The following is a 27,410-nucleotide window of genomic DNA, read 5'->3' as shown; positions in this document are numbered from 1 at the left end:
CATCCTATATAACTTGGAATGTGCCTTGATTATGAAATACTTATCTAATTTATGATACTGTTAAATGTTATGATGTCCATTCCATACATTGCTATGCACATTTAGTTGCATATATAAATCACATCTTGGCATTTAGATGTAATCCATATAAAACACTTGTGCATTCCATACAAAATGTTGAGGTTGTAAAGGTATTTGGATACTTGCATTGTGATGGGACAGGAGAATGTTTTTTGTTTTCCTTGAGACTTACAGTGTTCATAGAAATGTTCTGAAGCTTAATCACTTAAGATCCAGGCAAGGGATCAAAGCTAACTGAAAAGCAATAGATGCAAGCCCTTTCTGAAATTCAGCAGGGAGAACAGGGAAACTCGTTGAGTGAAAAAAAAACAGATTCTACAGATCTGGAGAAGTGAACTGGAAGCGGACACAAGTATTAACTCTCATTTCTGATGACATTGGTATACATGTGAAAACATTCATTTTATTTGACCAACCAAAATAACATACTATAATAAATCAAAAGGATATTTTAGCGTACACTACATTTATTTGCAAATATGAGTCCTTGATCTAGTGATAACATTTTTGTTTTGACTATATCGTGTACATCTGGGAACGTATTCACAATTGTTTTTTAACTCTGAGTGCAAATATCCTGCAAAACTTCAAGTGATATGTCTCTATCCTTGGACTAAAGCAATGGGCTAACTCTTGTATGGGTGGGTGACATGCTTTCCTAAACCCCCCTCCCTAACTCTTCCTAAACCCCTCTTATTCCTCCCTAATCCCATCTTACTAAGCAGTAAGTCCGTCCCTTTTCCCAACCATTCCCTTGTGTCCCTTCTACATTTACAACTAAACTCTGTTTACAAGTGCAGAGATTCTGCAGTCTTAGGGGAGATTCCTACAAACCTACATTATGTAGGACACCTTGTAGCACTGCAAAACATACTACAAAGTGAAGTGTAAGAATCAAGCCCATGATGCCGTACACCAATTAAATGCACAGATATGTATAAGCAATATTCATTCCTGTGCTGGCCTCTGAAACTGAATGTTGATGTACAGTCATTATATTCTGGGCAATTGCCACTGGGGTTGGATATATCTTGATCAATGCTCACCTAGAAAGGTGGTTTTCCTTTTGCATTTTCCTGTACTTTTTTTTCTTTCACCATATACTCTAAAATAGGGAATAGTACTCCAGTAATCTATGCCACATACTCAAAAATGCCTAAGTGCATCAGCCCATAACTTCGGTGCTGTATACCTAAATCTGATACTACTACAGACATTATATTACATTTTAATAAAATGTTCCATATTTGGGGCTGAATACGATGTTGTCCGAAAACTCTTCCGACGGAATCGGGTACTGCGAGTCCGACCGAACGGTTACGATACTTCCGGACATCGTTTAGTGGGACTCGCATTGACTTCAATAGGAGCCCGCTTTCTGAACAAGAACACAGGCTCCCATTGAAAAAAGGGGTAGTTGGGGAAAAGCTTGCACCCTGTGGTGAGCACCCCATGGTGCTTGCCACCGTATGCATGAATCAAAAGGTGGGACCCATGGGCCTAATTCTGAGGGCCCCGGGTAGAGGTGGGCCTGCTACGGGCCCCAAAGTCAGATTCTGACAGTTGATCCTTGTCGGAACAACCGATTCAGAAATTCTGTTCAAATCTAACATTCAAATCACTCGGCTAGGAATGCGGTCTGCAGACCACTACTATTTGGCTCCAACCGACTCAGTTATTCCCAATGCCTTTCGGAACCGAGTCAGACAGTCCGAACGCTTTCCAGCCATATTAATCATAATTAATAATAATTAATCGTTGGGAAAAGTGTTCGAGTCGGTTCGAAAGGTTGGTTCAGAAACGTATTTGGGTGATTCGAATGCCCTTCAGAGTCTTTCCGAATGACATCATAATCAACCCCTTAGTGATTAATAGCAGCTAGCTTCTGATGTCAGCACTCCAACACTAGAGTGTCACATTCCACCTCTTAGTCAAGTGACGATAAATATATAAAAAAATGTATATGGATGTGGCTTGAGGTTCAAAATGAACCCAGGTACGATGAGGTGAAGAGACAATGTAATGCCTTTGCTTGTACTCTATACACATACAAAAGCAGAGTAAGAAAGATATGGGGTGCAGGCGGAGAGATTGCTAGACAGTAAAACTCAGAGTATAAGGAACAAAGAGACGAATTTAAGGATATACCAGATGATATCAGAAGAAAGGTGGGAGAAATTAGTTTCATCGTCAATCAAGAACTAAAGTCTTCTGCTTGGCGGCCATTTTAAGGATGAGAGCTAAACAGATATCTTGAAAAAAAACATACTTTTCACTCTTCCTGAATTTCTAGAAGTGGTAGCGCAGTGGTTATTTTATGTTGAACTGTTAATACTGGTAATACAAAATGCATCAATGATTTAAGTCATACAAAAGTAGTATTATTTCATCTGTAGTACAAGGTTTGGTAACTCATTGCTGTACAATGTCTTCCTCTTTTCTTTACACACTGCCAATGGAGCTGATATCTAACGCACTGTATGTAGCGAGATGCAGAGTGACATTTAGAGCACAGCAGTAAGGTTATATTTGCTGCCCTAATCTAGGTTCTTCACAGGCCCCTGTTAAAATGCAAACAAGAAACCTAGTGCACATGTATTACACAAAAACGTTAAAATAGGACCCTGTTTATCGGTCATTCGTCTGTGGTGAGTTTGGGCCCTCTTCGTCTTCTTCCTTATCGTCTTTCATCCCTTTCAGTCGTTGACGAGCGAAATCTTCAAATACAATGTCGTCATCACTAAAAACACACAAAGAAATGGAATTGTCATTCAATTTTGGCACCAAAAAAGCTAATTTTGCAGAATACACTCCATTTGCATGTGTGTTTTTTGCAAACTATGAGGCCCAATAAATTGACAATTTGTTTGCAGTTTTATTGAAATTTGTTTGCACAGTTTTATTGAAATGGCTTGATCACTTTGAGATATAACATGTGTTGACCCTCAGTAAAAATTATTTAAGTTCACTGGAATTCAATATAGAAACATCTGTCCATGTATTTTTATTTCCAACCCTTGTCTGTTAGAATGTTCCTTACTTCCTCCATTTTGTTATAGGACTTATACTGTTGAAACGGAATTTACATCAGAGGAGAAACTTAAGTGCCCTAAAAGAACCATGAAACTAGGCAAGATTTAAAGTGAAATGTTGCACATAAGGGATGGTAATGAAAGTACAGCCTTCTTGACAGTACCTTCATGGTGGTGAGGTATTGGTAGGTTGTGATCCTGATCTCATGCCTAATCGTGGTGTTTTCAGCAAACATATTTAGGGTTGCTCTTGGTATAATTTGTCCATGTGCACAATCCTCTATATGTGCACACCCACAATAATCTGGACCTTTGCACTGCACAAGGCAGACAGTTGAAGATTTCTGTGGAATGCAAACAAAGCCTCCTAGGGATAACCAGCAGCCAAAAAATCTGCTGAATCAGCCAACACTGCAAACATATTCTGCGACTTGGTGGTTAATTTCAGCCCACGTTAGCCAGCAGTTTTGAATAGCAACTGTATACACCTCATTAAATTTACTTGATCCACCAAACCTGTATTGCACCTTTGGGTTGTTAACGTAGCACAGTGGTTTGGTCAACTCATACCACATCCCTCTGAATTCAAGAACACAGTCCTTGCTACCCTTGTAAAAAATCAGACCGTTGAGCCGAAGAGTCTGCCCTTATTAGTCTCTTAAATCAAAAGACATTTGGATACTTCATGAAAGCAGAGCAATGTGGTGTGTCTTCACTTATGCATCATGTCGGTCAGTGCATATTTGAGCCGGTGGCATCCAGTGCTCGGCACCAGCACTTAATTATCCACACCAGTACTTATGACAGTCTGCCACATGGTGGCACTGTTTGCCTAATTTAAAGAACAGCTCAACAACCGTTGTTTATTAATTCAATGCACATTAGAAATAACTAATACCTGCCGCCTAGCCCATTTTCATAGCTCTTGGGGCCTGGAATAGTCTGAATTGTCATGCTTGTAGGAGTGTGATGTCCGCAGTTGCATTGGTACTGTCGAAGGCAGCACTGGCAGAGGCAATGGGTGGTGCAAGCTGCGGTGGCCTCCTGACGAGGGCCATGGCACTTACATTCTTACAAATTAAGCACTGGTGCAGGTACGTTATGGAACTCTGCAGTAGCTTTAATCAATCTGCCAAACCCACACGTCCTATATATCAATGGCTAAGTACACCATTTTACAGATTCCTCTTAGAAGGAAACTTCTACTTTGATGCAAACAGTTTAACTGCAATCGACGTGTGTTTGTATCTTCCCTGCTCTGGTGCAACAAATGCCCACTGATCTGAGAGGTCTGCACTAACATCCTGGAAGGCATCGAGTTGTACAATGTGATATGCTCTGGCTGCTTGACTTAGCAGATGGGGTCAGAATGTCTCTTTTGGATCAAAATTTGGACCTTTTCTTTCCCTTTTGGAATGGTGCAGACATGCTAAAACCCGTGGGGGCAGATTTACATTTCCTGGCGCATCCCTGCAAATCAGCAGGGATGCGCCAGGAAAGATGCCTGACGCAAGTTTACCCTTGCGCCACCACAGATGCGCTGCATTTACAATGGGGCGCATCATGGCGCAAGGATAAACAGATGCGTGTCGCATCTGCCGGCGTAAGGTTGGTGCAGTGCTGGAGTTGTGTCGCAGGGGCGCCGCAACTCCAGCACTGTTCCAACCTGGCCTATCCTCAACATGGTGCATCATGCCTTACGTCTGCTTCAAGCAAGTGCAAGGTTTTGACACAGAGGCGTTGGAAAAGTGACTGAGTGAAATCTTGTAGATTTCACTCAGGCACTTTTCCGACGCGTTCATGCGTCGGAACGCCCACCCTGCGCCGGAACACCCACATGAAACCTGACGCAGGTTTCATGTGGCGCAGGGCTTTACAATGTGACACATCTCCCTAGATGTATCACGTTGTAAATAGGGTGCAACGTGGCACATGGTTTATGCCGCCGCTGCGTCACAAAAATGATGCAACAGCAGTGCAAATGTGGTGCACCCGGCTCGTAAATTTGCCCCGTGGAATGGAATGAAGTCAGATTACGTGCCAGTATATACAGACAAGTTAAGGGAAGTAGGGGGGCTTTTATTTAGCAAAATACGGTAGTGTAAATACGGATATTTCACTAGGGACCATGAAATCTGAAAAATATATTCTAGACCGCTGTTGTAAACAGGAAATTCGGGTTTCAGCTTCATTATGCCAGTGTTTCCTTTGTACATTGATTCATTAAAATGATGTTCATGAAAGTTGAACAAAATAAAGTAATGAAACAAATTAAGAGCAACTGCACTAATAAACGCACATGTCCACAATACAGAGGTTCACAGGTCATATTCCATGTCAGTTCAGTTCAAAAGCTTTTATTCGATTTGTACATACAAATCATACAAGCAAAAATACATAATTGAAATATTAAAATCGCCATATAATCATACCTAAAAAGACAAGAAGGGTAAAGTGCAGCAGGTAGAAAGTGATCATACCTCTTATAGGTCAACATATTATTATAAATGCGAAACATTCTTACATGGGCTAGCTGAGGATCAGTAGGAGTTACTCTCTAGGCTTTTCATGGGAACTGTACATTAAAATTATTAAGTAATCATTCAATACTGTGGACCTCTACATGTTTAATGATACCTTAATACAGAAATTGATATAGAATTTGAAAGTGAAGCATATATATACAGACAGGAGTGTTAACAGTAATATCATCATAAACAAATCCTGGCAGCTGTATGACATAAGTACAGACAGGTAAGTAAACAACATTATAATACAATACTTTTCCTGGCAGCTGTACATTTTAAAATGAAAGTAGCCAAAAAGAAACAAGTCTCCTCGTTCTCTAATGAAGATAAAAATATCAATGCTGTTTGTGTGGTACAAATATTATATTTGATAAAAATTGGTTTAAGGTATTTTAACCTAAAAGACTGATAAAATTTACAAAAAAGTAAGAAATGGCAACTACTCTGCCTAGAGGTGCTATCGCATGGACAGGGTATGTTTGAACTAGTTTTTGTGTTTGGAAAGGCAACCAAGTGGTGTACAATGCCCAATCTGACCCGTGTTAAAACATACTGGTGAGAAGGGCGAGTCACAAATACAAGATAGGATTGTAGTCCAGGAGCTAAATTTAAATCTTTATAAAATTTCATAGTAACAAGATTGCCAACGGCTTTGTCTCGCTCAGCCTTACGAAAATTAAGGAACGTTATCTTAATTTCTTTTTTAGGAATGGAGACCACCTTTTCAGGCTCACGGAACACATCAATGTTAAAAAGAAGTAGATACCATCGATGAATGTATCTTAACCATAATACACGTGAGGAGTGATCCAAACCTATACAATCAAGGATAATATCCTGAGTGAATCGAGTCTCTGATTTAGCCCAAATAGAGCGCCACAATAAGAGTGGCCGAACTGCTGCTAAATCAGAAATATACTCGATCCCAACTTCTTCATGGATCAACTGGATGGAGGCAGAAGGGGGAACACATAACAACCTTCTTAAAAACTTGTTTTCCTCCTTCTGCAGAGAAATACCCTCACAGTGGCCCCACACCCCTGCCCCATACAGAGCCGAGGAAACACAACATACGTTGTATATGTTCATCATATCATAGATACTTCATGAGCCGAGTTTAGAGGCAAATCAATCAATCAATCAATCAATCAGTGACACTTATAAAGCGCGCTACATACCCGTTGGGTCTCAAGGCGCTGGGGAGGGGGGGTGCCGCTACTGCTCGAACAGCCAGGTCTTCAGCTTCTTCCTGAAGGAGAGGTGGTCTTGGGTCAGGCGCAGGTCGGACGGGAGGGAGTTCCAGGTCTTGGCGGCCAGGTAGGAGAAGGACCTTCCTCCTGTAGTCGCTCTTCGGATGCGGGGGACGGCGGCGAGGGCGTGGTTGGCTGATCGGAGGTGGCGTTTGGGAGCGTAGAAGTTGACTCGGCTGTTGAGGTAGCTCGGGCCTTGGTCGTGTAGGGCTTTGTGTGCGTGGGTGAGGAGGCGGAAGGTGATTCTCTTGTTGATGGGGAGCCAGTGAAGGTCTCTCAGATGTCCGGAGATGTGGCTGGATCGTGGGATGTTGAGGATGAGTCTGGCTGAGGCGTTTTGGATCCGCTGGAGTCTCTTCTGGAGCTTGGCGGTGGTCCCGGCGTAGAGGGCGTTGCCGTAGTCCAGTCGGCTGGTGACGAGGGCCTGGGTGACGGTCTTCCTGGTCTCTGTGGGGATCCACCAGAAGATCTTCCGTAGCATGCGTAGGATGTTGAAGCACGCCGAGGAGACGCTGTTGACTTGCCTGGTCATGGAGAGGGAGGAGTCCAGGATGAAGCCCAGGTTTCGTGCATGGTCTGTCGGTTCGGGTGCGTTGCCCAGGGCGGGAGGCCACCAGGAGTCGTCCCAGGCGGAGGGTGAAGAGCCCAGGATGAGGACCTCCGTCTTGTCCGAGTTCAGTTTCAGGCGGCTGGTCGTCATCCACTCGGCTACCTCTTTCATCCCTTCGTGCAGGTTGGCTCTGGCGGCGGCGGGGTTGTTGGTCAGGGAGAGGATCAGCTGGGTGTCGTCGGCGTAGGAGATGATGCTGAGGTGGTGTTTGCGTACGATGGCCGCGAGGGGGCTCATGTAGACGTTGAAGAGGGTGGGGCTCAGTGATGATCCTTGGGGGACGCCGCAGATGACTTCGGAGGCCTCTGACTTGTACGGTGGTAGGCGGACTCGCTGTGTTCTTCCGTCGAGGAAGGAGATGATCCATTCCAGCGCCTTGTCCTGGATTCCGATGTTGCTGAGGCGCCGTATTAGGGTGCGGTGGCAGACCGTGTCGAATGCCGCGGAGAGGTCTAGGAGGATGAGGGCCGCTGTTTCTCCATTGTCCATCAGGGCTCGGATGTCATCGGTGGCGGCGATGAGGGCGGTCTCGGTGCTGTGTTTGGCTCGGAAGCCGGACTGTGAGGGGTCGAGGGATCCAATCGTCTCGAGGAAGGCGGCCATCTGCTTGTTGACGGTCTTCTCGATGACTTTGGCTGGAAACGGGAGAAGCGAGATGGGGCGGTAGTTCTTGAGGTCGGTGGGGTCTGCTGTTGGTTTCTTGAGTAGAGCGCTGAGTTCGGCGTGTTTCCAGCTTTCGGGGAAGATGGCGGTGTCGAAGGATGTGTTGATGATGTCTCGCAGGTGGGGTGCGATGACAGCGTCGGCATTGTTGAAGACGTGGTGAGGGCAGGGGTCGGTTGGTGATCCGGAGTGGATGGAGTTCATCGTGCGGATGGTGTCTTCTGTGCTGATCGGGGTCCAGGCGTGGAGGGTGGTGGTGGGGGGGGGGTGGCTGGTCGGTCGTGGTGTGCGTTGGTTGGTAGTTGAAACTGCTGTGTATGTCCGTGATCTTGTTGTGGAAGTATGAGGCGAGGGAGTTGCAGAGGTCTTGCGATGGGGTGATGTCGTTGTTTCCTGCGCTGGGGTTGGAGAGCTCTTTCACGATGTTGAAGAGTTCCTTGCTGTTGTGTGCGTTGTTGTCCAACCGGTCCTTGAATGCTGTTCTCTTGGCGGCGCGGATCAGCTGGTGGTGTTTCCGGGTGGCCAGTTTGTAGGAGGTCCTGTTGTCCGGTGTCGGGTCCCTTTTCCAGACTTTCTCGAGGGCTCGGCAGTTCTTCTTGGAGCTCTTGAGTTCGTCGGTGAACCATGGGGCCTTCTTGCTACCGGGTCTGCTGGGCGGGGTCCTCAGCGGGGCGAGTTCGTCCGCGCAGTTGCTGATCCACTTCGTGAGGTTGTCGGCCGCCTGGCTGGGGTCCGCTGAGCTGGCAGGAGGGTGCTGGCTCAGGGAGGTGGCGAGCTGGTCTGCTGTGATCTTGTTCCAGCTTCTGCGGGCGGCCTGTTGCTGGTGTTGGTGGGTCGTCGTTCTCTTGAAGGTGAAGTGGACGCATCTGTGGTCCGTCCATTGAAGCTCTGTGGCGTGGCTGAAGACGATGTCTGTGCTGGATGAGAAGACGGCGTCGAGTGTGTGTCCGGCGAGGTGGGTGGGGGTGGATACCAGTTGCTTGAGTCCCAGGTTGGCGAGGTTGTCGAGCAGGGTGCTGGTGTTGTGGTCGTTGTTGTTCTCCAGGTGGAAGTTCAGGTCCCCCAGGAGGATGTAGTCAGCGGAGGGGAGGGCATGCGGGCTGATGAAGTCGGCGATGTCCTCGCTGAATTGCGTGCGTGGTCCAGGGGGTCGGTAGCGAAATATGCGAAATAAGCGAAATATGCTACTAGTGGACCGTAACATTTTTATTTTTACAGCATCAAATTCCGCATTCCAAGACCCACTATTATTATATGTTATTCCCAGATAACAAAAAGACTTAACAGAGGTTAGCTTTTCCTTGTCTAGGAAGAAAGTATGCTTTACCTGCTTGGCTGCCTGACCACATGACATTACATATGTCTTAGTTTTATTCACACGAAGCCGCCTAACTTGGATGAACTGCATAAAATTATCTATTAGGCGCTGTAGGCCCAATTGTGTTCGAGATAAAAGAACAGCGTCGTCCGCATAAAGTAACAGCGGAACAGGTTTACCACCAATCAAAGGGGCATCTGCTGGAATGTCAGTCAGGGATCGGTCAACACCATTAATAAAAAGGGAAAATAAAAGCGGGGCTAAAACACATCCCTGACGTATGCCCCGGGACACTCTAAAGAACGGGGTACATTCACCAAGGGTGCCATAGCGGACTTTACATGAAAGTTTTTCGTACAGTCTAGCTAAAAAATACACTATTTCCCTTGGTGCCCCAGCATCAAGCAGAACCTCCCAGAGGATGCTATGGTTGACCAAATCGAAGGCGCTGCTCAGATCAGCAAAACATAAAAAGAGGTTGCCACTTTTAGCCACAGTATATTTACTGATTAAAAGGTCCAGATTTACGCATTGGTCCAGTGTACCCAGGCCTTTGCGAAAGCCATATTGGACTCTAGTTAAGATGTTAAAATCAGTTGCCCAATCTTCTAGCCTCTTCAGTAAAATCCTACTCATCACCTTTACAGAGGCGTCCAGTAATGAAATTGGACGATAATTAGAGGCCTCTGACTTGTCACCTTTCTTGTGTAAAGGTATGATGATCGATTGACCCCAAGTAGAAGGAAATTCACTTTCGGCCGCACAGTTAAAAACCCTCGTCAAAATGGGAGCCCACAACGCTGTTTCGTCTTTATATAAATCCAGCGGTACCCCATCGGGGCCGGGGGCCTTGCCTCCTTTACTTAAAGAGATTGCTTCCTGGCATTCTTCTAGTGTTATAGCCATCGAAAGGGGCAACCATGGGTTTATATCTGGTGGTGATAACTCAGAGGTTGACCTTTCTGGATTAAATATTTTGGAAAAATGGTTAACCCAGTCGCTACATGCCACGTATGAGGTCAGTTCTGGAACATTATCTTTATTGAGAAACGGGCTGTTAATTGTCTCCCAATAGAGTTTACTATTTTTGGTCTCGGCAGCCTCCCTCAGCTTATCCCACGCCTCAGACTGTAATACCCTTTTCCTTTTATTAATAGCTGTTTTATAACTAGCCCTGAGGTATTGTATATCCGTCTTAACACGTGGTTTAGTACCTAACGCATTCTTTAGGTCGCGGAGGGCGACTATACATGACTTATCAAACCACCCCTGCTTTGGACCACCAATGGCTGACGGGGTTTTAGTAAAAATACCATCAATAATGCTATTCATGGATACAAAATAATCTATTAAGCAGCCAGAATCACTGTCATCATCCAAACAATAATTAATTTGATTCTTGCAATGAGTAACGACCTCCTTCTGCTTGACTTTAGAATTCAAACCAGTCCATTTGACCCTTAGGCCCTTTGGTCTAGTAGGCACTATATCGGTTGTACATTTACCACCTGGAACCGATGAGGTACCATGCCCCAAGAGGGTAACACGTAGGCTGTTATGGTCACTGAGACTTTCTTCGTTCACATACAGATCCGTATAGTCTCCACTGCTAGACAGCAAAATATGATCTATAAATGATCCTGCATCTCTGCCTGTAAATGTAGGGCATATAATTGCCCGATTGTTAACATTGCAGTTTAACAGGGTCATATCTAGCGTAACTAGCATATTGTTTAAAGTGGAACCATAACTGCAGTGCTGGAAATGGGGAGAAACCTCCCTCCCCCCCTGGTCTCCCCGATGGCTATTTAATGCTGCGTCGAAGCCACAGATGTTCCCATTAGACAGATGGCAGGGCTGCAAGTTAAAATCACCAGCCCATACCACCTCGGCCTTTCTTTTCGAGAAATCAAGAGCCTTAATGATTTCCCTTTCTAGAGGCATTAAAATATCCCCCCTAGTGGCATCAAAAATATTATTATAGAAATTAACAATAACTAAATCAATATTTTTCCTACACTCCACCCTAATAACTTGACTATGTGTCCCCACGGTCGTACTATATTTGACCGTACAGTCACATAGCTTAGTTGACACTAGCAATAAAAGGCCCCCCTTGGCCCTACCCGAGCTAGATTTAGTTGCTCTAAGACAGAAGGCTGCATACCCTTCGATGTTAATAGGGTCTGGACACCAAGTTTCCTGGAGTAGAATTAGGTCAAATCCCTCACCCAAAAAGCTGGTCCAAAAGGGTGTACCTAATTTGCTGGTAAGACCAGCGATGTTCCAGGAAATAAGAGAAATTCCTGCTGGTTTACCAAGATTACCAACAACAGATAACTCCAGCTGATATGCTGGTGGTAATAAGGCAGGACCCTCTTCCCGAAAGATGGTAACTGGGCTTAGGCTGGGGCTAACAGTAGTTATACATATGTCAGAGCTACCCAGATTACTTATATACTGGGGAGGTATTGGTAGTGACGATATAGTAGATTCGTGAGGTACAACTAAGGGCGAGACAGGAGAAGAGAAACACGCCATATCAGGAAAGGGCTTAGGAATGTTTAGATCCAGTGCTTCTGGAGGGCTAAGTCAGTCTACCTCATCTAGCACGGCATATCTATTTGGGTGGGCGAATTGTGAGGACATGGGGTCTCGGGAGTGGGGCGGGTCCTGCCACGTTTGTTGCCACGGATGTTTGTCTAATTGAGGTGTCTGAAAAGATTGCTGCCATTGATAAGCAGACTGAGGTAAAGGTGGCGGAAAATGAAAGGGGTGTTGCCAATGGGCTTTAACTTGATGCATAGGAAGAGGTAAGGCATTGGATAGCTGCTGCTGTAAATTAACATAATGTGGGAAAAAAGGAGGCGGATAAGGTGGTTGCGGCCAAGGTTTAACAGTTTGCTGTGGAAAATACCCCGGTCCACTGTTACTTTGAAAAGTGGAACAGGGAGGGTTAGGTCGTGCGGGCTTTGATAAAAAATAAGACAAAGGAAGTGGGTTTATTTGGGTCGCAGGACCACTATTGGGTGCATTACATACATAGCTTGCTGCTCCTACATCCCTAAAATTAACTGTTATTACGTCCCCTACTATTGATTTCTTGCTTCTGCCCACCCAATCCCCTCTACGCACGGTAAGAATTTCACCGTTCATGTTATTAGGTAGGGGTTTATGTAGATGGAGCCATTGAGCACATTTATTTCTAAGCTCGGTAAACGTTTCTTTTACTCCCTCCTTCAATGGGGGAACTGCTGTCAACACGACAACAAAAGGAGAAACCTCTGGTGGTAAATTAATGGACCTAAAACGTGCCTGCTTTGGCTTAGGCCCTTCAGGTTTGTCTATAAGAAGAGGTGCAGAGGTTGGATTGGGTTTCCCTGCTACTTCTTTAGCTTGAATAGTGGATGTGGCAATATTAGGAACAACAGGATGTTGATTCGCCTGAACAGGAACATTCTCCTTTGAAGTCAGTACAGTAATTGGTTGAACGGAGTTGTTCCCTGTTTGTGACGCAAGGGATATAACTGGGTTCCCAGGGGCTGCAATACCTTGAACCTTATTTGGTACGTCTTTAAGGGACTGGATGCTCGATAAACATTCAGGGGCTGATTCTGTGGTCCCTTGTAACTGAACAAATCCTTGTCCCTGCTTTTTTTGTGGCCATTTGGAGTGTATTAAGGAAGTAAGCCTATCCACTTTAGAAATTAAAGGCTTAATTTGTGCTGCTAAAGTGGCTTCAAGGTCTAGTTTTAAATCTATGACCATGTTTTGCACCCAGCACGGAATACCAGATGTCATTTGTGGTGTAGGGGAAATCAAATTATGATTCCTAACTGGTGCTTTTACTTTACTTTTGCCCTTCGACGTGACCTTGGGGGGATTAGGAGCCCTTCTCCGAGGAATAATGGGTACGGGGGCTGTTTCCACAACGTTAGACCCACTCAGACTCGGTTCCTCTTTATCGGGTGACTGACAGATTTCTAAATCTGGTGTAACCTCCAGGTCTTCAAAAGAAGGATCCGAGTCTGATGGGGCAACCGATAGATCAACAGTATTCGGTACAGTCGGAACGCTGTTAGTAGGCATGGTTATGGGTAAGGAGCAATTATTCAAAGTCTGCATGGCAGGGGATTTAACCTTTGCCAAAGGGCCCAAGGATGAACGCCTGGCATTCGCAAGGTCCATAGAGACTCTTTTTTCCAATAAAACAATGCTTTGGTCAATAGTCTCGTGCACGCGTGAAATAAAAAGATCAATAGGTCCGGTCACCTGAGCTACCGCCGTAGCTTTTTTCGCGCAACTTCGAGTTCTGTTGCGTATGGTCGACATCTTAGACGTTGTGGTTAACCAGGGTGAAGACACAAGAGTTCTGGGCCAGGGCCGTCCTCTGCCGTCCTTGAACGGCCTTAAACGGCCCGCTCTTTACCCGGTCTTCGCCCCGGTAGTCGCCCCGCGCGCGTCCCGCGTCGCGGTAGATCAGAGGCCAGCAATATAGTGCGGAGGCTGGGGGCGTGGCCGCCGGGGGAAGAGGCAGCAGCTGTGTGCAGCTGAGGCTGCTGGACCTCGCAGTCCCCCGGTAGGCTCCACGCGCAATCAGGTGAATCAAGCCTCAACCTGGGAGCGCCTTGCTCTCCACGGACTGTGGAGCCGCTCACACCAGGGAGGACGGGGCAAAAGAGGCGTTGAGCGGCACCCGCGAAGCGGGTGTCGCGAACAGTAGCAGAAGTTGCCGAGTAGCAGGGAAGCACACAGCACGAGTCTGGCTCCTCACGAAAAGCAGGTAATCAGCCCAGAAAGCGCCAGTGAACCAGGAGCCCAGGCGTTGTTAAGTGCGGAGGCTGGGGGCGTGGCCGCCGGGGGAAGAGGCAGCAGCTGTGTGCAGCTGAGGCTGCTGGACCTCGCAGTCCCCCGGTAGGCTCCACGCGCAATCAGGTGAATCAAGCCTCAACCTGGGAGCGCCTTGCTCTCCACGGACTGTGGAGCCGCTCACACCAGGGAGGACGGGGCAAAAGAGGCGTTGAGCGGCACCCGCGAAGCGGGTGTCGCGAACAGTAGCAGAAGTTGCCGAGTAGCAGGGAAGCACACAGCACAAGTCTGGCTCCTCACGAAAAGCAGGTAATCAGCCCAGAAAGAAAAAATATTCCATGTCAATACCTCAGTGCAGCAGAATTGACATAAAGAAAAAAAACTGTTAATGGCCTCACAGTCTGCATGCTGACTTTTAAAAGGCAAACAACTCCTCTCCTAACAGTTATTCACCTTTCCACTGTGAATTTTCCTTACTGCACAAAAGTAACCTCTTCCATCATGGTTTTGGTTAAATCCATAAAAAATATATATATACATGTAGAAAAAAGACCGGAGCATAAAGCATTATGCAGATGTATTATACTGGTATAAATTCTTGGTGAGGAGAGTGTATCATGAATCATACTGGAGGCTTCTCACCTCCCCACACCTATTGTGTTGATAATTAACATATTAATATTTCTATCCAAAAACCTGTATTTGTGCCTAGCTGCATGTTTTATAACCATGCATAAATAATGCTGCTGTTCGTAGGAAAGACTGCATGAAATATCCACACGAGGGCACTCTTGCTTAGACTAACATTAATAAACGTCAGTTTAACATATACCGTGCACAGAAAAGTAGAGCATATCTTCATGTTTATTTATACAAAAGGCCAGGGAAAATGAAACACAAAACATGCAAAACGGAGAGATCATGCAGAAAAATAAAGAAAGACTAGAGAAGGCTTACAAGTAGCATGCACAAAGAGTTAACAGGCAGCGGTTTGCAAGCACGACTGACTTGGGTTATTCACAACGAGCAATGAACAGGACAAGGTCATTCGAAGAGAACTACTTACTTTGTGTCAAATTCAATGAGGTTTGTGTCTACCGGAGCTTCGTTCTCTGGAACTAAGCACAAGGTATCATTACACACTTGGAAACAAATCAAAACATATGTCCTTGTTTTTTTGTTAACAATTGTAATCGTTTTTTTTAACAGAACTTTTTTTTAATTAACTTTATTGATTCATTTCCAAACTTTAACAAAGCAGTTGTGTACAGTCATCAGCATTTCTCCATCCAGTTGTTACCATTTAGTGGCATAATCCAATGTCACATCAGTAATACATGTTTATCTTTACTGTAAAGAACTTTTATCTTAGCTTAATATTATGAATAAATCGGCGAGAGCAAATGTTTGAATGTAACCTGAGCCCATTCCATGTAAAAGCTGCTATCATGGAGAAGATTGCACTTCGGCCATGCATGGTGGCAGAGCAAACAAACATACAGCAAAACTACATTAGGGTGCAAAGTTGGGGTTCAGGGGCCCAATTCATTTGCTTACTCCTCGGTTTCAGGAGTACGGTCAAGAGTGCTACAAGAGTATGTCACACCTTTTTTTAATGTGGCCCTAAATGTCTGCGTGATCATTAAATGCTGCTACAGCTTTGCTCTGAAATATCTTTGGTTAAACTTACTTTTTAACACTCACGGACACGGAGACAGCTAAACTCATCCAGACGTTGTAAAGAACAACCAAAATCAGTGCTGACATTTCTGGGACTCTATGCAAAATCCCATTATCCCTTCAGATCCCTATTGCGCCTAGTGAGACAGACGTTTTAGACACTATTTGTTGCAATTTGGCTCCCTCTTCTGGGCTCTGTGGTGATAGCATGAGTCAGATGCCTGCAATGGCTTTTGATCACCACTTCTCAGGAGTTTCTGTATCACACATGTGACATGCGGGGACAACCCTTCTTATGAAGAAGTGTGGCTCAATGGTTAGAGCGGCAGACCCTGATGCAGAGGTCTGGCCCGGACCAGGGTTCAATTCCCACCTCGGCCGGTCTCGGGCTCAATTCCCCTGGACCTGATCATTCTCGCCTCGGTGCCTCTTCTAATCATGGGTCCAACTCTGGGCAATAGCTTGCTTAATCTCCACAACGGCCCCAACAACGCTAGGTTGCTTGGCTTCACCTAAGGGGTGCCCAGGAGTGGACACTTCACAGGGAAAGGTCAGGAAGGGTTCCACGGTGGTATGTGCACAGCACCTTGAGATCCCTTCAGGGGTGATTTGTGCGCTATATAAAAGCACTACATTTACATTTACTTAAACCAATATAAAAATAACTCACAAAGAGAGTTCATTCCCTTTGCTATGTGTTCACCTTGACTACGACTCACATTTTATAATATTATGTAAACTCTACTCATTTTCTAAGTTGCTAAATTGTGGCAAATTGTAGCACATCTTCACTCTCGCCCTAGCTTGAAGAAAGGACAGTAATTTTATGTGTTAACAGCTAATGCCCAAAAATTTTTAGTATAGTGACTATTTTTGAAATTTTCTAAAATCTCAAGTGTTATGCAATGAAATCTGAAGGAATGCGCGGCTGAAAATTGGCCTGTTAAAATCCACCTGAGTAAATCAAAGTTAAGGTGCAAATAATTTTCCTTTCATTCAACACAGAGCAAATATTTTTCCATTTGAAGAAATCACTTCCATTACCACCACTGGCAACAAAGTGTATGCTTGAATTTACTCTAGTGAGCAGGGTCTTCTCGGGCAGAAATGCTTGGGTGCTTGAGCAAACGCACAAATTTACCTCACAAACCCCTCTGTGATATCTTCCCAAGCTGAAATTGTCACAGATTTATTCCTTTAAAAACAACAAGGTGATAGGTGGAATGCTTGATGTAATCTCAGCCACCGGCATTCGCTAGGACTGTATCCCAGTCCACAGTTTTTTGCCCACCATGCCACATCAGTTTGGACCCAGCCATATGCAAATCAGCCTTGACCCTGCACCTCATGGGAACAATGAACTTCCGGGCCAGGTCCTCCCTGAACAGGACCACAAGCAACCTAGGACTGGGTTCTCCCTAGTTAGGGCTCACTGTGCCACTGTAACCAAGCTATACCTGGCTGAAGACTCCTAACTAGGGCGAAACCGGTTCTATATTGGTTGTGTTCCTGTTCAGGGAGGTCCTGACCTGGCAGTTCAGGCAGGAATGTTCCCATTGGAGGAGGATTAAGACTGATTTGCATATGGTTGGGTCCAAACTGAGGTGGTATGGTGGGTGAAAAACAATGGATTGTGATACGGTCTGAGCGAATGCCTGTGGATGAGATTAGTGGAAGCATTCCATCCATTACCTTGTTGTTTTTATTAGATTAGTTCCTGTCAGGGGTACAAAGGGAAACAGGCCTGACTCAAAACTGGTGAGGATGAGGGCAAAGGGGGTTTTCCATGGAGGCAAATATATTCCTCTCCAAGAAATATAAGAAAAACAGAAAAAAATTAGTAGCTACATTTGCACTTGCTCTGATTTTTTCCACTTGTGAAAAGATTTATTTCACTATATGTGCATGTGAAAGTGGAATGTACAAGTTTCTTCCAGATGTAAACCTGGAAACTTGTGATAGGTGCAGGTTCACTGGAACAGCCAAGAAAACATTTAGGATTTCCGAAAATGTGCAACCATACCAAAGTGCCACAGGAGTGGAAAAGGCATTCGTGCCCACTTTTCCCCGCCTCAGGCAAGTAACTTTTATAGAAGGATGGCAAATTCTTGTACTGTCCCTTCTGTACTACAGAGTGCACTAGTGCAAAATGTGCTCTGCATCAGTAACAAAGGGGCATTCTCTAATTTTGATGGGGTGTGGTCCATGCAAATGAGGGAACCCTTTGCTTTTGTGCTCACTTAATATTTCAGATGCCAGCTCAGAGGAATGAAAGCTGTCGGAAGGCACATGGATTGTGATCCACATATGAGGTTAAGCACAGCCAATGAACGCCCGAGGGCACCCCTTGGGCCGGGGTCAAGTGTGTACCAAGGACCCTAAACACCTCCGTCACATACAGCATCTGCCTGGGGGGGGTGCTCGCACCTTTCACTAATCCTTTCTTTCACTAATGAACTGTTCAGTGAAGAGACAGGTTCACACCTTCATTTAGAACCGTGCATTTTCAGAAATGCGGTAATCTGTTCCTGCTGATGTTTGGTGCACCTAGTTAAGAATGCACCCATGACGCAAAGAGGCACAACACTTCTACACTGTCATTCAGACCCAGGTGTTGTTTTACTCATTCTTGCAGCTGTTTTAGATGTATTTGCAAGCAAGCTACACACTTACTCCTGCATTTTTTTGGAGAGGTTGGGTGTGAAAATTCCTTGACACGAGGCACCTGTGTGGGTCTATACACAATTCCCAGTGGCCAAGCCTAGGATGACTCATGTTGCTACACCTAACCTTAAATGTGTGACTGAGGAAAATCTTCCCACACTGTGGCTATAAATGAAGTATGTGTCTGTACATCTCCATAAGATAATACTATGATGCAGCGGGATCAGTGATTTATGCCACAGGGCCTTGTTCACAAGAGTAATCTGCACATTAATCTCTTGATTTACTTTTATAAATATAATTTTTTTTTAGGCCTGGGCGGACAACTACGCTACGCTCGTGAAGTTTGTGTAGTTTGTGCTACTTCACGTTACACGAATTGCACGTAGCACAGTGCAAAATCGCGTAGCGTAGTTGTCATGTTTTGCTCGCTCGCAGTCCTCAACGTCAAGTTGGCGACCGCGAGCGAGCAAAATGACATCTCGGTGAGACTTTTTACCCGTTCGCGATCAGCAACATCAAGTTGCCGATTGCGAGCGTGGACAGTAAACCTCCCGGCGAGATTCTCTAAGTGGGGAGTCAGGTTTCTTATTGCGAGTGGTTGCGTATGCTCGCGACCGCTCGCGATGAGAAACTACCAGTCCGCGTTGAGAAAAGTGCCGCTAGAGTACAAATCTACTCGAGCTGCAGACAACAACAGCTCACACTGTGTGACATGCCGTTTTTAATGATTGGGCAGTGCGGACAAGCATCCGGCACTGTGCAATCATCCCGAACAGCGTACTACGCAGTTTGCGTAGTGCTGCGCGTAGCTCACGAAGAGCATGTGCAACTTCGTGTAGCTACGCACAGTGCCACTACGCAAACTACGCCCAGGGTTAATTTTTTTACGAGTGAAAAACCACTTTATGCATGTGTTATATGAATGTGTGAGAGCAAGACATGGGTGGGGAGTGGGTGTTGCAGGGTGAGAGTGCTCTGTGTGTTTGTGGACACACACATACATTTCAGTGAGTGACTGGTCTGATTGTCACAGAGATTTTGCACACTTACTCCAGCCTAGTTGCCATTAATTGTAGGTGCATAAGTTGAGTGTAAAAAGCGGATAGCAAAGGTTGTGAATATCAAAGGCATTATAATGCTGTGAATATTGAACATCTTCCCAAGGGCTACCCCCACCTACTTACTAATAACCCCCACGTTGCACCACTAACACTAAATAAAGTCCAAATTACGCCCAATTTGTGGATTTGCATTGGTGTAAATGTCCTCTGACCCTCTTCAGGTCCTGGTTACATGAAAAAAGAGCATGTGTTTTTGCACCCGCAGATGTTCACCTTCTTTACAAGAAATCTAATAATTTATACTAGTGAATGTTTTACTATAAAACAGTGTTTCAGTGCAGCTCATGCTGCTTTACATTTGTTGAATCCATGGCATTGTTTGGAACTTTCTTATTTGCTTACAACTTGTGTCTGTTTGATCATAATTTTTTCTACTTAATTCTGCATTTACATCATCATTTCCACAATTGAGTCTTGCATTTATTCATAATTCTGATGACAGTTGTGCATATACATCATAATTTTCATGACTTGGGTGCTACTTTTTACTTATCATGTTTACCACTGAGCATTGTGTTTGCATCATTGTTATGACCAATTCCTATCTTTACTTAATCCTTTTCACCACTAAGTCCTGCACTTACATCATCATCTTTTTTATAACTGTGCCCTGCATTTACATCATCATTTTAGAGCTCTGTAATGGCACACTATTTAAGAGGCATCCTCTCATACAATGGTGGATCAAACTGTGGTCCTACATGGCTCATTTCAGTTAATGAAGTCACAACTTACCATCCCTGTTCAAAGGCTCTTCTTTTGGCTTTGGGTGCATCAATGTAAACGGGAGCTCCACTGCAACGTCACTAAAATGTAAAAAGATTGGTTTTATAGTAAAAGAGCCAGGGCATTATCTCACCTCTAAAGCATCTACTTACCATCTATGGATGATTTTAGGTGCATAATAAAACCCTTTAGGCCCTTTTTCGAGAATCATGCAGTGACTAGATATTTGGATATCGAACATGCTTACGCATAACAATAATAGCCATGCTGATTGGTCAGATATTTGTGAGTGGTCAATATCACGTTCTAACACAAGGAATAGTGCACCAGAACTCGTGGTTCTTTAAAATGGCTTGACCATCTTGTTACACATTAGAGGGCAGTCTCATTGAAGACCTAGGGCGATATTTGCAAGAAAGTGCTGGAGCGCGGTGTTATGAAAAATTTGACAAAGCCACACTCCGGCATTTTTAAAATGCAGGGTTGTGCCGAATTTTCAAAAATACGGTACCCCACTGTGTTTTCCCCTAGCTTGGGAACAAAAAAAAAGCTGCCCAGCACAATCATAGGCACCCTTGCACCATGTTGCAAGGGTGCCTAGGTGCAAGGGTGCCTGCTCTGCAGGGGCGATTGTTTATGTGCAAGAAGGTACACTTTTCTTCACATAAATAATGGCGATTTGTTCACCATCTATTGAACTAGCAGGAGGGGACAAGAATAGGAACTGACTTATAAGAAACTGTATCCCATAACACCTTTGTTACGAGTGTTTTGCTATGTTGTGAACTGACTCTTGTTTTAAATGGTAAGCTATTATGACCTGTACTATATTATTGATCAAAATTAATTAAAATATATTTCTTTTAATAATGGCGATTTGCCAGGTATTACCAGGCATCAATATCACCATTCCAGGTATTATCACCATTCTAAGGCCAGGTATTACCAGGCCTTAATATCACCATTCTAAGGCCAGGTATTACCAGGCCTTAACATCACCATTCTAAGGCCAGGTATTACCAGGCCTTAATATCACCATTCTAAGGCCAGGTATTACCAGGCCTTACCTGGCCTTAATATCACCATTTTAAGGCCAGGTATTACCAGGCCTTAATATCACCATTCTAAGGCCAGGTATTACCAGGCCCTAATAGCACCATCCTAAGGCCAGGTATTACCAGGCCTTAATAGCACCATACTAAGGCCAGGTATTACCATTACCAGGCCATTCTAAGACCAGGTATTACCAGGCCTTAATATCACCATTCTAAGGCCAGGTATTACCAGCCTTAATATCACCATTCTAAGGCCAGGTATTACCAGGCCTTAATATCACCATTTTAAGGCCAGGTATTACCAGGCCTTAACATCACCATTCTAAGGCCAGGTATTACCAGGCCCTAATAGCACCATCCTAAGGCCAGGTATTACCAGGCCTTAATAGCACCATACTAAAGCCAGGTATTACCAGGCCTTAATAGCACCATTCCAAGGCCAGGTATTACCAGGCCTTAGTTGTTGGCAATGCCCCAGCCTTGGAAAAATGGGGCAGCATCAAGAAGCAATGGGTGTTGCGGTGGAACGCCCACAGCAGCATCCATTGCACATTCCTTTGCCGCAGCAGACTGCGGGGGAAAGGGGCATATTTATAAGGTGGTTTTAAGCCACATTAAGAGGCTTACCACCACCTTGTAAATATGGGAAATGGCATAATGCCACGGGAGCGTTAGAAAAAGTGACAGTCCAGCCTTGTAAATATGCCCCCTAGTCTCCTTTCATCTCTTCCTGTCTTCATCTTTACAAACATAGTGCTCCATGAATGAAACCTGTATTTGCACCTCTAGGACACTATGGTATCACTAAAGGAACCACACTTGTGTGGCCCCTTCTGCAATGTGGATCATGTCACTGCTTAGAGTGCTAAGGGGGCATTCCCTCATGAGGGCATCTTTTTGTGTTTTTGGCCATGTAATATTACAAAAGCGGTTGCAGAGCCAAAGATGCTATCAGGGCTTGGACTGACTGTGTGCCACATCGAGGTGGGGTACAGTCAGTGCTCCCCAAAGGGTGCACCTTCCATGGGGGTACGGTGGGGCCAGGGACCTCTGAGGCATCTACTTGCAAGTGGATGCAGTCACTGCATCTGGAACTGTGACCACCTTTGAAACAGAGGCTGTGCTGTCACCTGCAGTGAAATGCATACTGGAAGCTTGACTTGGCTATATCGACATTAGTTCTATTAACCGAGAACCAGTTATTGACTCAGACTAGCGCAGGGATATCCCTCTGGGGATGAGTTGTGCGCTTACATATACCATATACATACATACATACATACATACATACACCTGTCACTAATGTTCTGTTACCAGTGCAGGTGTGGGTTTGCGTCTGGACCAGAAACATTACATTTGCTGCCGTCCATGTCAATTAAAAGCTTCATCCCACTCTTTCTCTGGAAAGTGCTGAAGTATATCACCCTCAAACATCATTTCTTAAGCAGCTATATTTCTAGGAAAGAGCCACAAGCCCACCAAGCACTCTGAGATGTTTCCTGCTGTTTATACCTCTTTGGAAAAAAACCCACAAATAAATTAATCAACAAATCTCAATAGTGTGCTGTTTAAAGGTGCTGAATTGTCAAAACGGAAAATGGAAAGCTCCAGCACTAATGCATGGAAGAGACTGGCGCAGTAACTATGGCCTGGGCACACCAACCAGCCTTACACTCTAACCCCAGACTATGTCAACACCACTCTTGTGCTTTTCTAGGAAGTGAGAAGCTCATATTTTATTTACAGCACAAACATAAGGATATTGGAGGTTGTTCTGTATTTGCACAGAGGACATTAGTACTAATTTTTAACTGAGTAGATACCACACTAAGGGGCACAAACATGAGAGGTTTGCATCATGCAACGTGGTTCATTTGTGACACAAGCCTCTAAGTCAGATTTTTGAAGGCACCCAAAGGCGTGGCTTTCAGTGCCTTCAAATATCTGGAGTAGCGCACTGCAGCACAAATCTCTGTGCCGCATTACTCTGCAGTAGGGAGGCGTTCGAATGGGCGTTGCATGGGCTTTGCGTGAGTGTTCCCTCGCAACTCCCATGGTTTTTGACACATTCCCAGATTTACAAGAGCTTGTAAAACTGGGAAAGCGCCAACAAGAGACGGCTCCCAAGGAGAGGTGTAACAAGGAAAAACATCTTTATTTAATTTTTCTATGTGTTCTACACTCTGCAGCATACATAGATAGATGAATAGGCCTCTCAGGCAGGCCGTTGAGGCCACCGGCAATCCCCCGGTGCGCCGCAAGAGTGGGGGCCAGTTCTGGGCCCCTGGGGCCGTTTTTGTTACAGGGCCGTTTTTGCAACATAAATCGGCCTTGTAACAAAATCGGGCGAAAACCGGCCCCGGCAAAGAGCTCGGCGGCACCCCCAACCGCCGGGGGGGGGGGTCGTGCACTTTGCAAGGGCCGGTTTTGGTTCCCAGTCCGACCCTGCTCTCAGGATTGTTACTGTGCAGGAAGGGGCATGCAACGCAGGCACCCTTGCACTATTGTGCCTGTGTTGGTGCTACCAGCAGGGGCGAAAAGTCAGGATGCGCCTTATGCCTTAATTACAAAAACCACAGCTCTCCACACCACTGGATTCAAGCAAGCCGGGCTGAAGACGGCTGGAATGCCAGAAACCGGTCCTCGGAAGCTTCATTCCGGTCCAGGGAAGGCATGGCTTGGCAGTTCGGGCTGGACTGTTCCCATGAGGCACAGGGTCAGACTGATTTGCATATGGCCATGTCTGAACTGGGGTGGTGTGGATTGCAAAAAAACGATGGATTTAGGCCCAGATCTCTGTACTGGGGTGAATGTATGACATTGTTCCGCATTCTGTCCATCAACTGTGGTTTTTGCATTTGTCACCCTGAGTGGGATGGGTATGCTCAGACGTGAGTCCCGTGCTCTCCACACCACTGTATTCAAGCAAGCCGGGCTGAAGACGGCTGGAATGCCATAAACCAGTCCTCGGAAGCTTGTTTCCGGTCCAGGGAAGGCATGGCTTGGTAGTTCGGGCTGGACTGTTCCCATGAGGCACAGGGTCAGACTGATTTGGATATGGCCATGTCTGAACTGGGGTGGTGTGGAGTGCAAAAAAACGATGGATTTAGGCCCAGATCTCTGTACTGGGGTGAATGTATGACATTGTTCTGCATTCTGTCCATCAACTGTGGTTTTTGCTTATGCCTTAATTACGGCACATTACTGCCCTTTCCCAGTGACGGAGTGCAGCACAGAAAGGTGACTTGATGCGCTGCACGTGGTCATTTTTTCATAACTTTGCTCTTTAATTTCACCAATGATGACACCGTCAAGCCGCAATGAAATTACAGCCGGATTAAACTGTGGGGCGTGTTTGTCTGAGGGAACGGCGAAGAGGTACAGCAAATGGTTTCAGGAAATATATGAGATTTGAAGAGGAGAGATATGAGGCGAGCATTAGAAGAGGCAGACAGAATTAAGGACTGCATTTTATCAAACACAAATTAAGTCACTCAGAGGACTCACTTGTTTCATTTGGGATTTAAAGACATAGGGGTTTATTTACAAGCCCCTTGCGCCACTTTTGCATAATTTTTCCCATGTTAAAAATGATGCAAAAGTGGCGCTAAGGGCTTGAAAATCTGCCCCATAATGATTTGCCAGAACTGTAAAATTGCCAAAAGGCATGGAGGTGGAGGAAATGGGTGGGTACACTTTAGACAGGGACTAGTTTGGAGTAGGAATGCCCCTCCTTATCTCCAAGAGTTACTTCAATGAGGGTCTAAAAATAAAACTTTGAGCTGCAGGACAAGGGCCTTCTGAGGTTTGATTTAACCCTTTCACTGCGGCGGCTATTCCGCCGCAGCGCTAACGGGGCGGGGCGGGGCGGCCGCGCGGCGGCCGCATGCTGGTGACAGAACCGCTCCGTCACCAGCCGTGGTTGAGCTGTGCTGGTGACGGAGCGGTTCCGTCATGACCCGCCCTGCTCAATACAACTGCCGCGCAGGCGCGAAAACAGCGCCGCGCAGGCGCGGTGGCCGGGCCATGACGGAACCACTCCGTCATCAGCACAGCCCAACCGTAGCTGATGACGGAGCGGTTCCGTCATCAGCAGGGGAGGGGTAAAGGTTTAATTTTGTGAAGAGAGAAATATGAAGATAACAGTGTTCCATTCAAAGCAGAGCATTTTAGCTCAGTGGTATGTTTTACTAGCCCTGGCTGAACTGGCCTGCCGCTTCCAGCACCGATTACAATGGGCAAGAAGCGGCCACAGGAGACCGCTACAAATGAGCAGCGCATAAATAAAGCACAGTGCTAATGTTCGTTGTTTATTAGCATTCTCTGTTCACATTTCATACCCAGGGACATTGCCTTTATTTCTCTGAGGGAATCACAGACCCCGGAGCAGGAAGAGGACAACCCCATTAAGGTCTCCAACAGCAAGGGTTTAATTAAACTATTCCTCCTCTGCTGGAGCAGTTGGCGTCTGCTGGTCGCGGTTTCTGATTTTATGAAATTTGGACATGCTCAGTCTCTGGTGGGGGGAAGGGGGTGCAGGGTCGGCTGTGCAGCCCGAAGCGGCAGGGAGCACTCAGCGGTGCAGCCACAGCTGCGCGAGCTGGCACCATGAAATGGCGTCCTGGTGCAATTAAGTGGCGACAGATTAAATTACGTCACAGGATTACAGTGTACAGAAGATGGCGTTTTTAAATATAATTTATGACGTCTGTGCTGTGTGTGCTTCCTCAACCAGGCAGGAGGGGCATGGGCAATCTTATTTCGTTTCCTCACTATAATAAAAATATCTGATTTCACATTAAAATCCTGAATTAAAACTCTTTTCCAGAGCTGCTAGAAGTTTTTTAAATAATATTGGTGCTGGCCAGCTAGATCACCTCACTAAAGTCTTATGGTCGTGCAAAATCCATGAGGTACTTCACAAGCAAGTGCACCAAGTGAGATAAATCGAAAGAGTCAAAACACAGAAGGGCACTTGCAGGGAATAGGGGTGTCTAAGGGGGGAGTATAGGGATTATGCATCTTCTTACAATCTAGAGTTTATTTTCACAAAAAACAGTGCTGCAATCTGATATTGGAGGTATTGACTTTTAGAAAGTGCACAACCTCCATCAATATAACCCCACTGTGACCATCAAATCACCAGAAACAACCACGGTATAGATAAATCAGTTATTATTGGTGCAAGGACTCAATCACTCTTCACAACATACTGTTTGAGAGAACGACCCAGATTACACATCATCTATAGGAAAGGAGGGTAGACAGCACCTGCATCTATGTAAATGTTTGAGGTGCTAAAAATGGTCTCTGGTAGACTCCTGTCCGCCTCTTTGGAAATTGCTGCCCTACCTCACACGTCTGTCACATCCACAAAAAGTAACCATTCCTTATTTTGTGGAAATAAAAACACAGTACACGGGCCTCCAGTCACAGTATTTTTGTAGTGAGGGTCTCTTTCAGGAGAATTAATGATCATCAAGAATACGGTTATCGTAACATTAAACACGTAAGAAGGGCTATTGCACCAGGACAACTTTGCTTACAAGTGGTACTGTGTGGCCAGTAGAGATAATGTCCCATTGTGCTGGTCTGCAAAGGACTAATCTTAGGGGTGTTCAAAGCTCTAAAATTGTGAAATTGCACTTTTTTTGTGTAAAATGTGGTTTGCAGATACCTTGCATAACATTTTTCACACAAGCACACACTTTCCAAAAAATTGCCTTGCATGATGCAGCCTGGAGACTTGATTGAGAATAAAATATATTTTGCAACTAACTTTTTACACAAACTAGTTTCCTGGCAACATTAGTTACTGATAAATATATTGGTTCACTGACACAACAATGATATAAAAATATTGATGTTAA

General features: G+C 45.3%; 1 protein-coding gene across 5 annotated transcripts in view; it reads right to left on the bottom strand.

Moving 5' to 3' along the window:
• Positions 1-464: 464 nt before the first annotated feature.
• LOC147693572 (beta-arrestin-1) overlaps positions 465-27,410 on the bottom strand; it is a 903,972-nt gene continuing 877,026 nt past the window's right edge. For all 5 annotated transcript variants that reach the window (XM_086933800.1, XM_086933802.1, XM_086933801.1 and 2 more), the window contains 3 exons: positions 20,495-20,565; positions 15,358-15,409; positions 465-2,821 (listed from right to left, as the gene is read on the bottom strand). In XM_086933800.1, coding sequence (XP_086789926.1) covers positions 2,710-2,821; positions 15,358-15,409; positions 20,495-20,565 — 235 coding nt within the window. In that variant the 3' untranslated portion in view covers positions 465-2,709. The remainder of the gene's footprint in view (positions 2,822-15,357; positions 15,410-20,494; positions 20,566-27,410) is intronic.

The sequence above is a fragment of the Lissotriton vulgaris genome, chromosome 8 (assembly GCF_964263255.1).
Source record: "Lissotriton vulgaris chromosome 8, aLisVul1.2, whole genome shotgun sequence".
Classification (NCBI taxonomy): domain Eukaryota; kingdom Metazoa; phylum Chordata; class Amphibia; order Caudata; family Salamandridae; genus Lissotriton; species Lissotriton vulgaris.
This window is presented reverse-complemented; position numbering and strand designations above follow the sequence as displayed.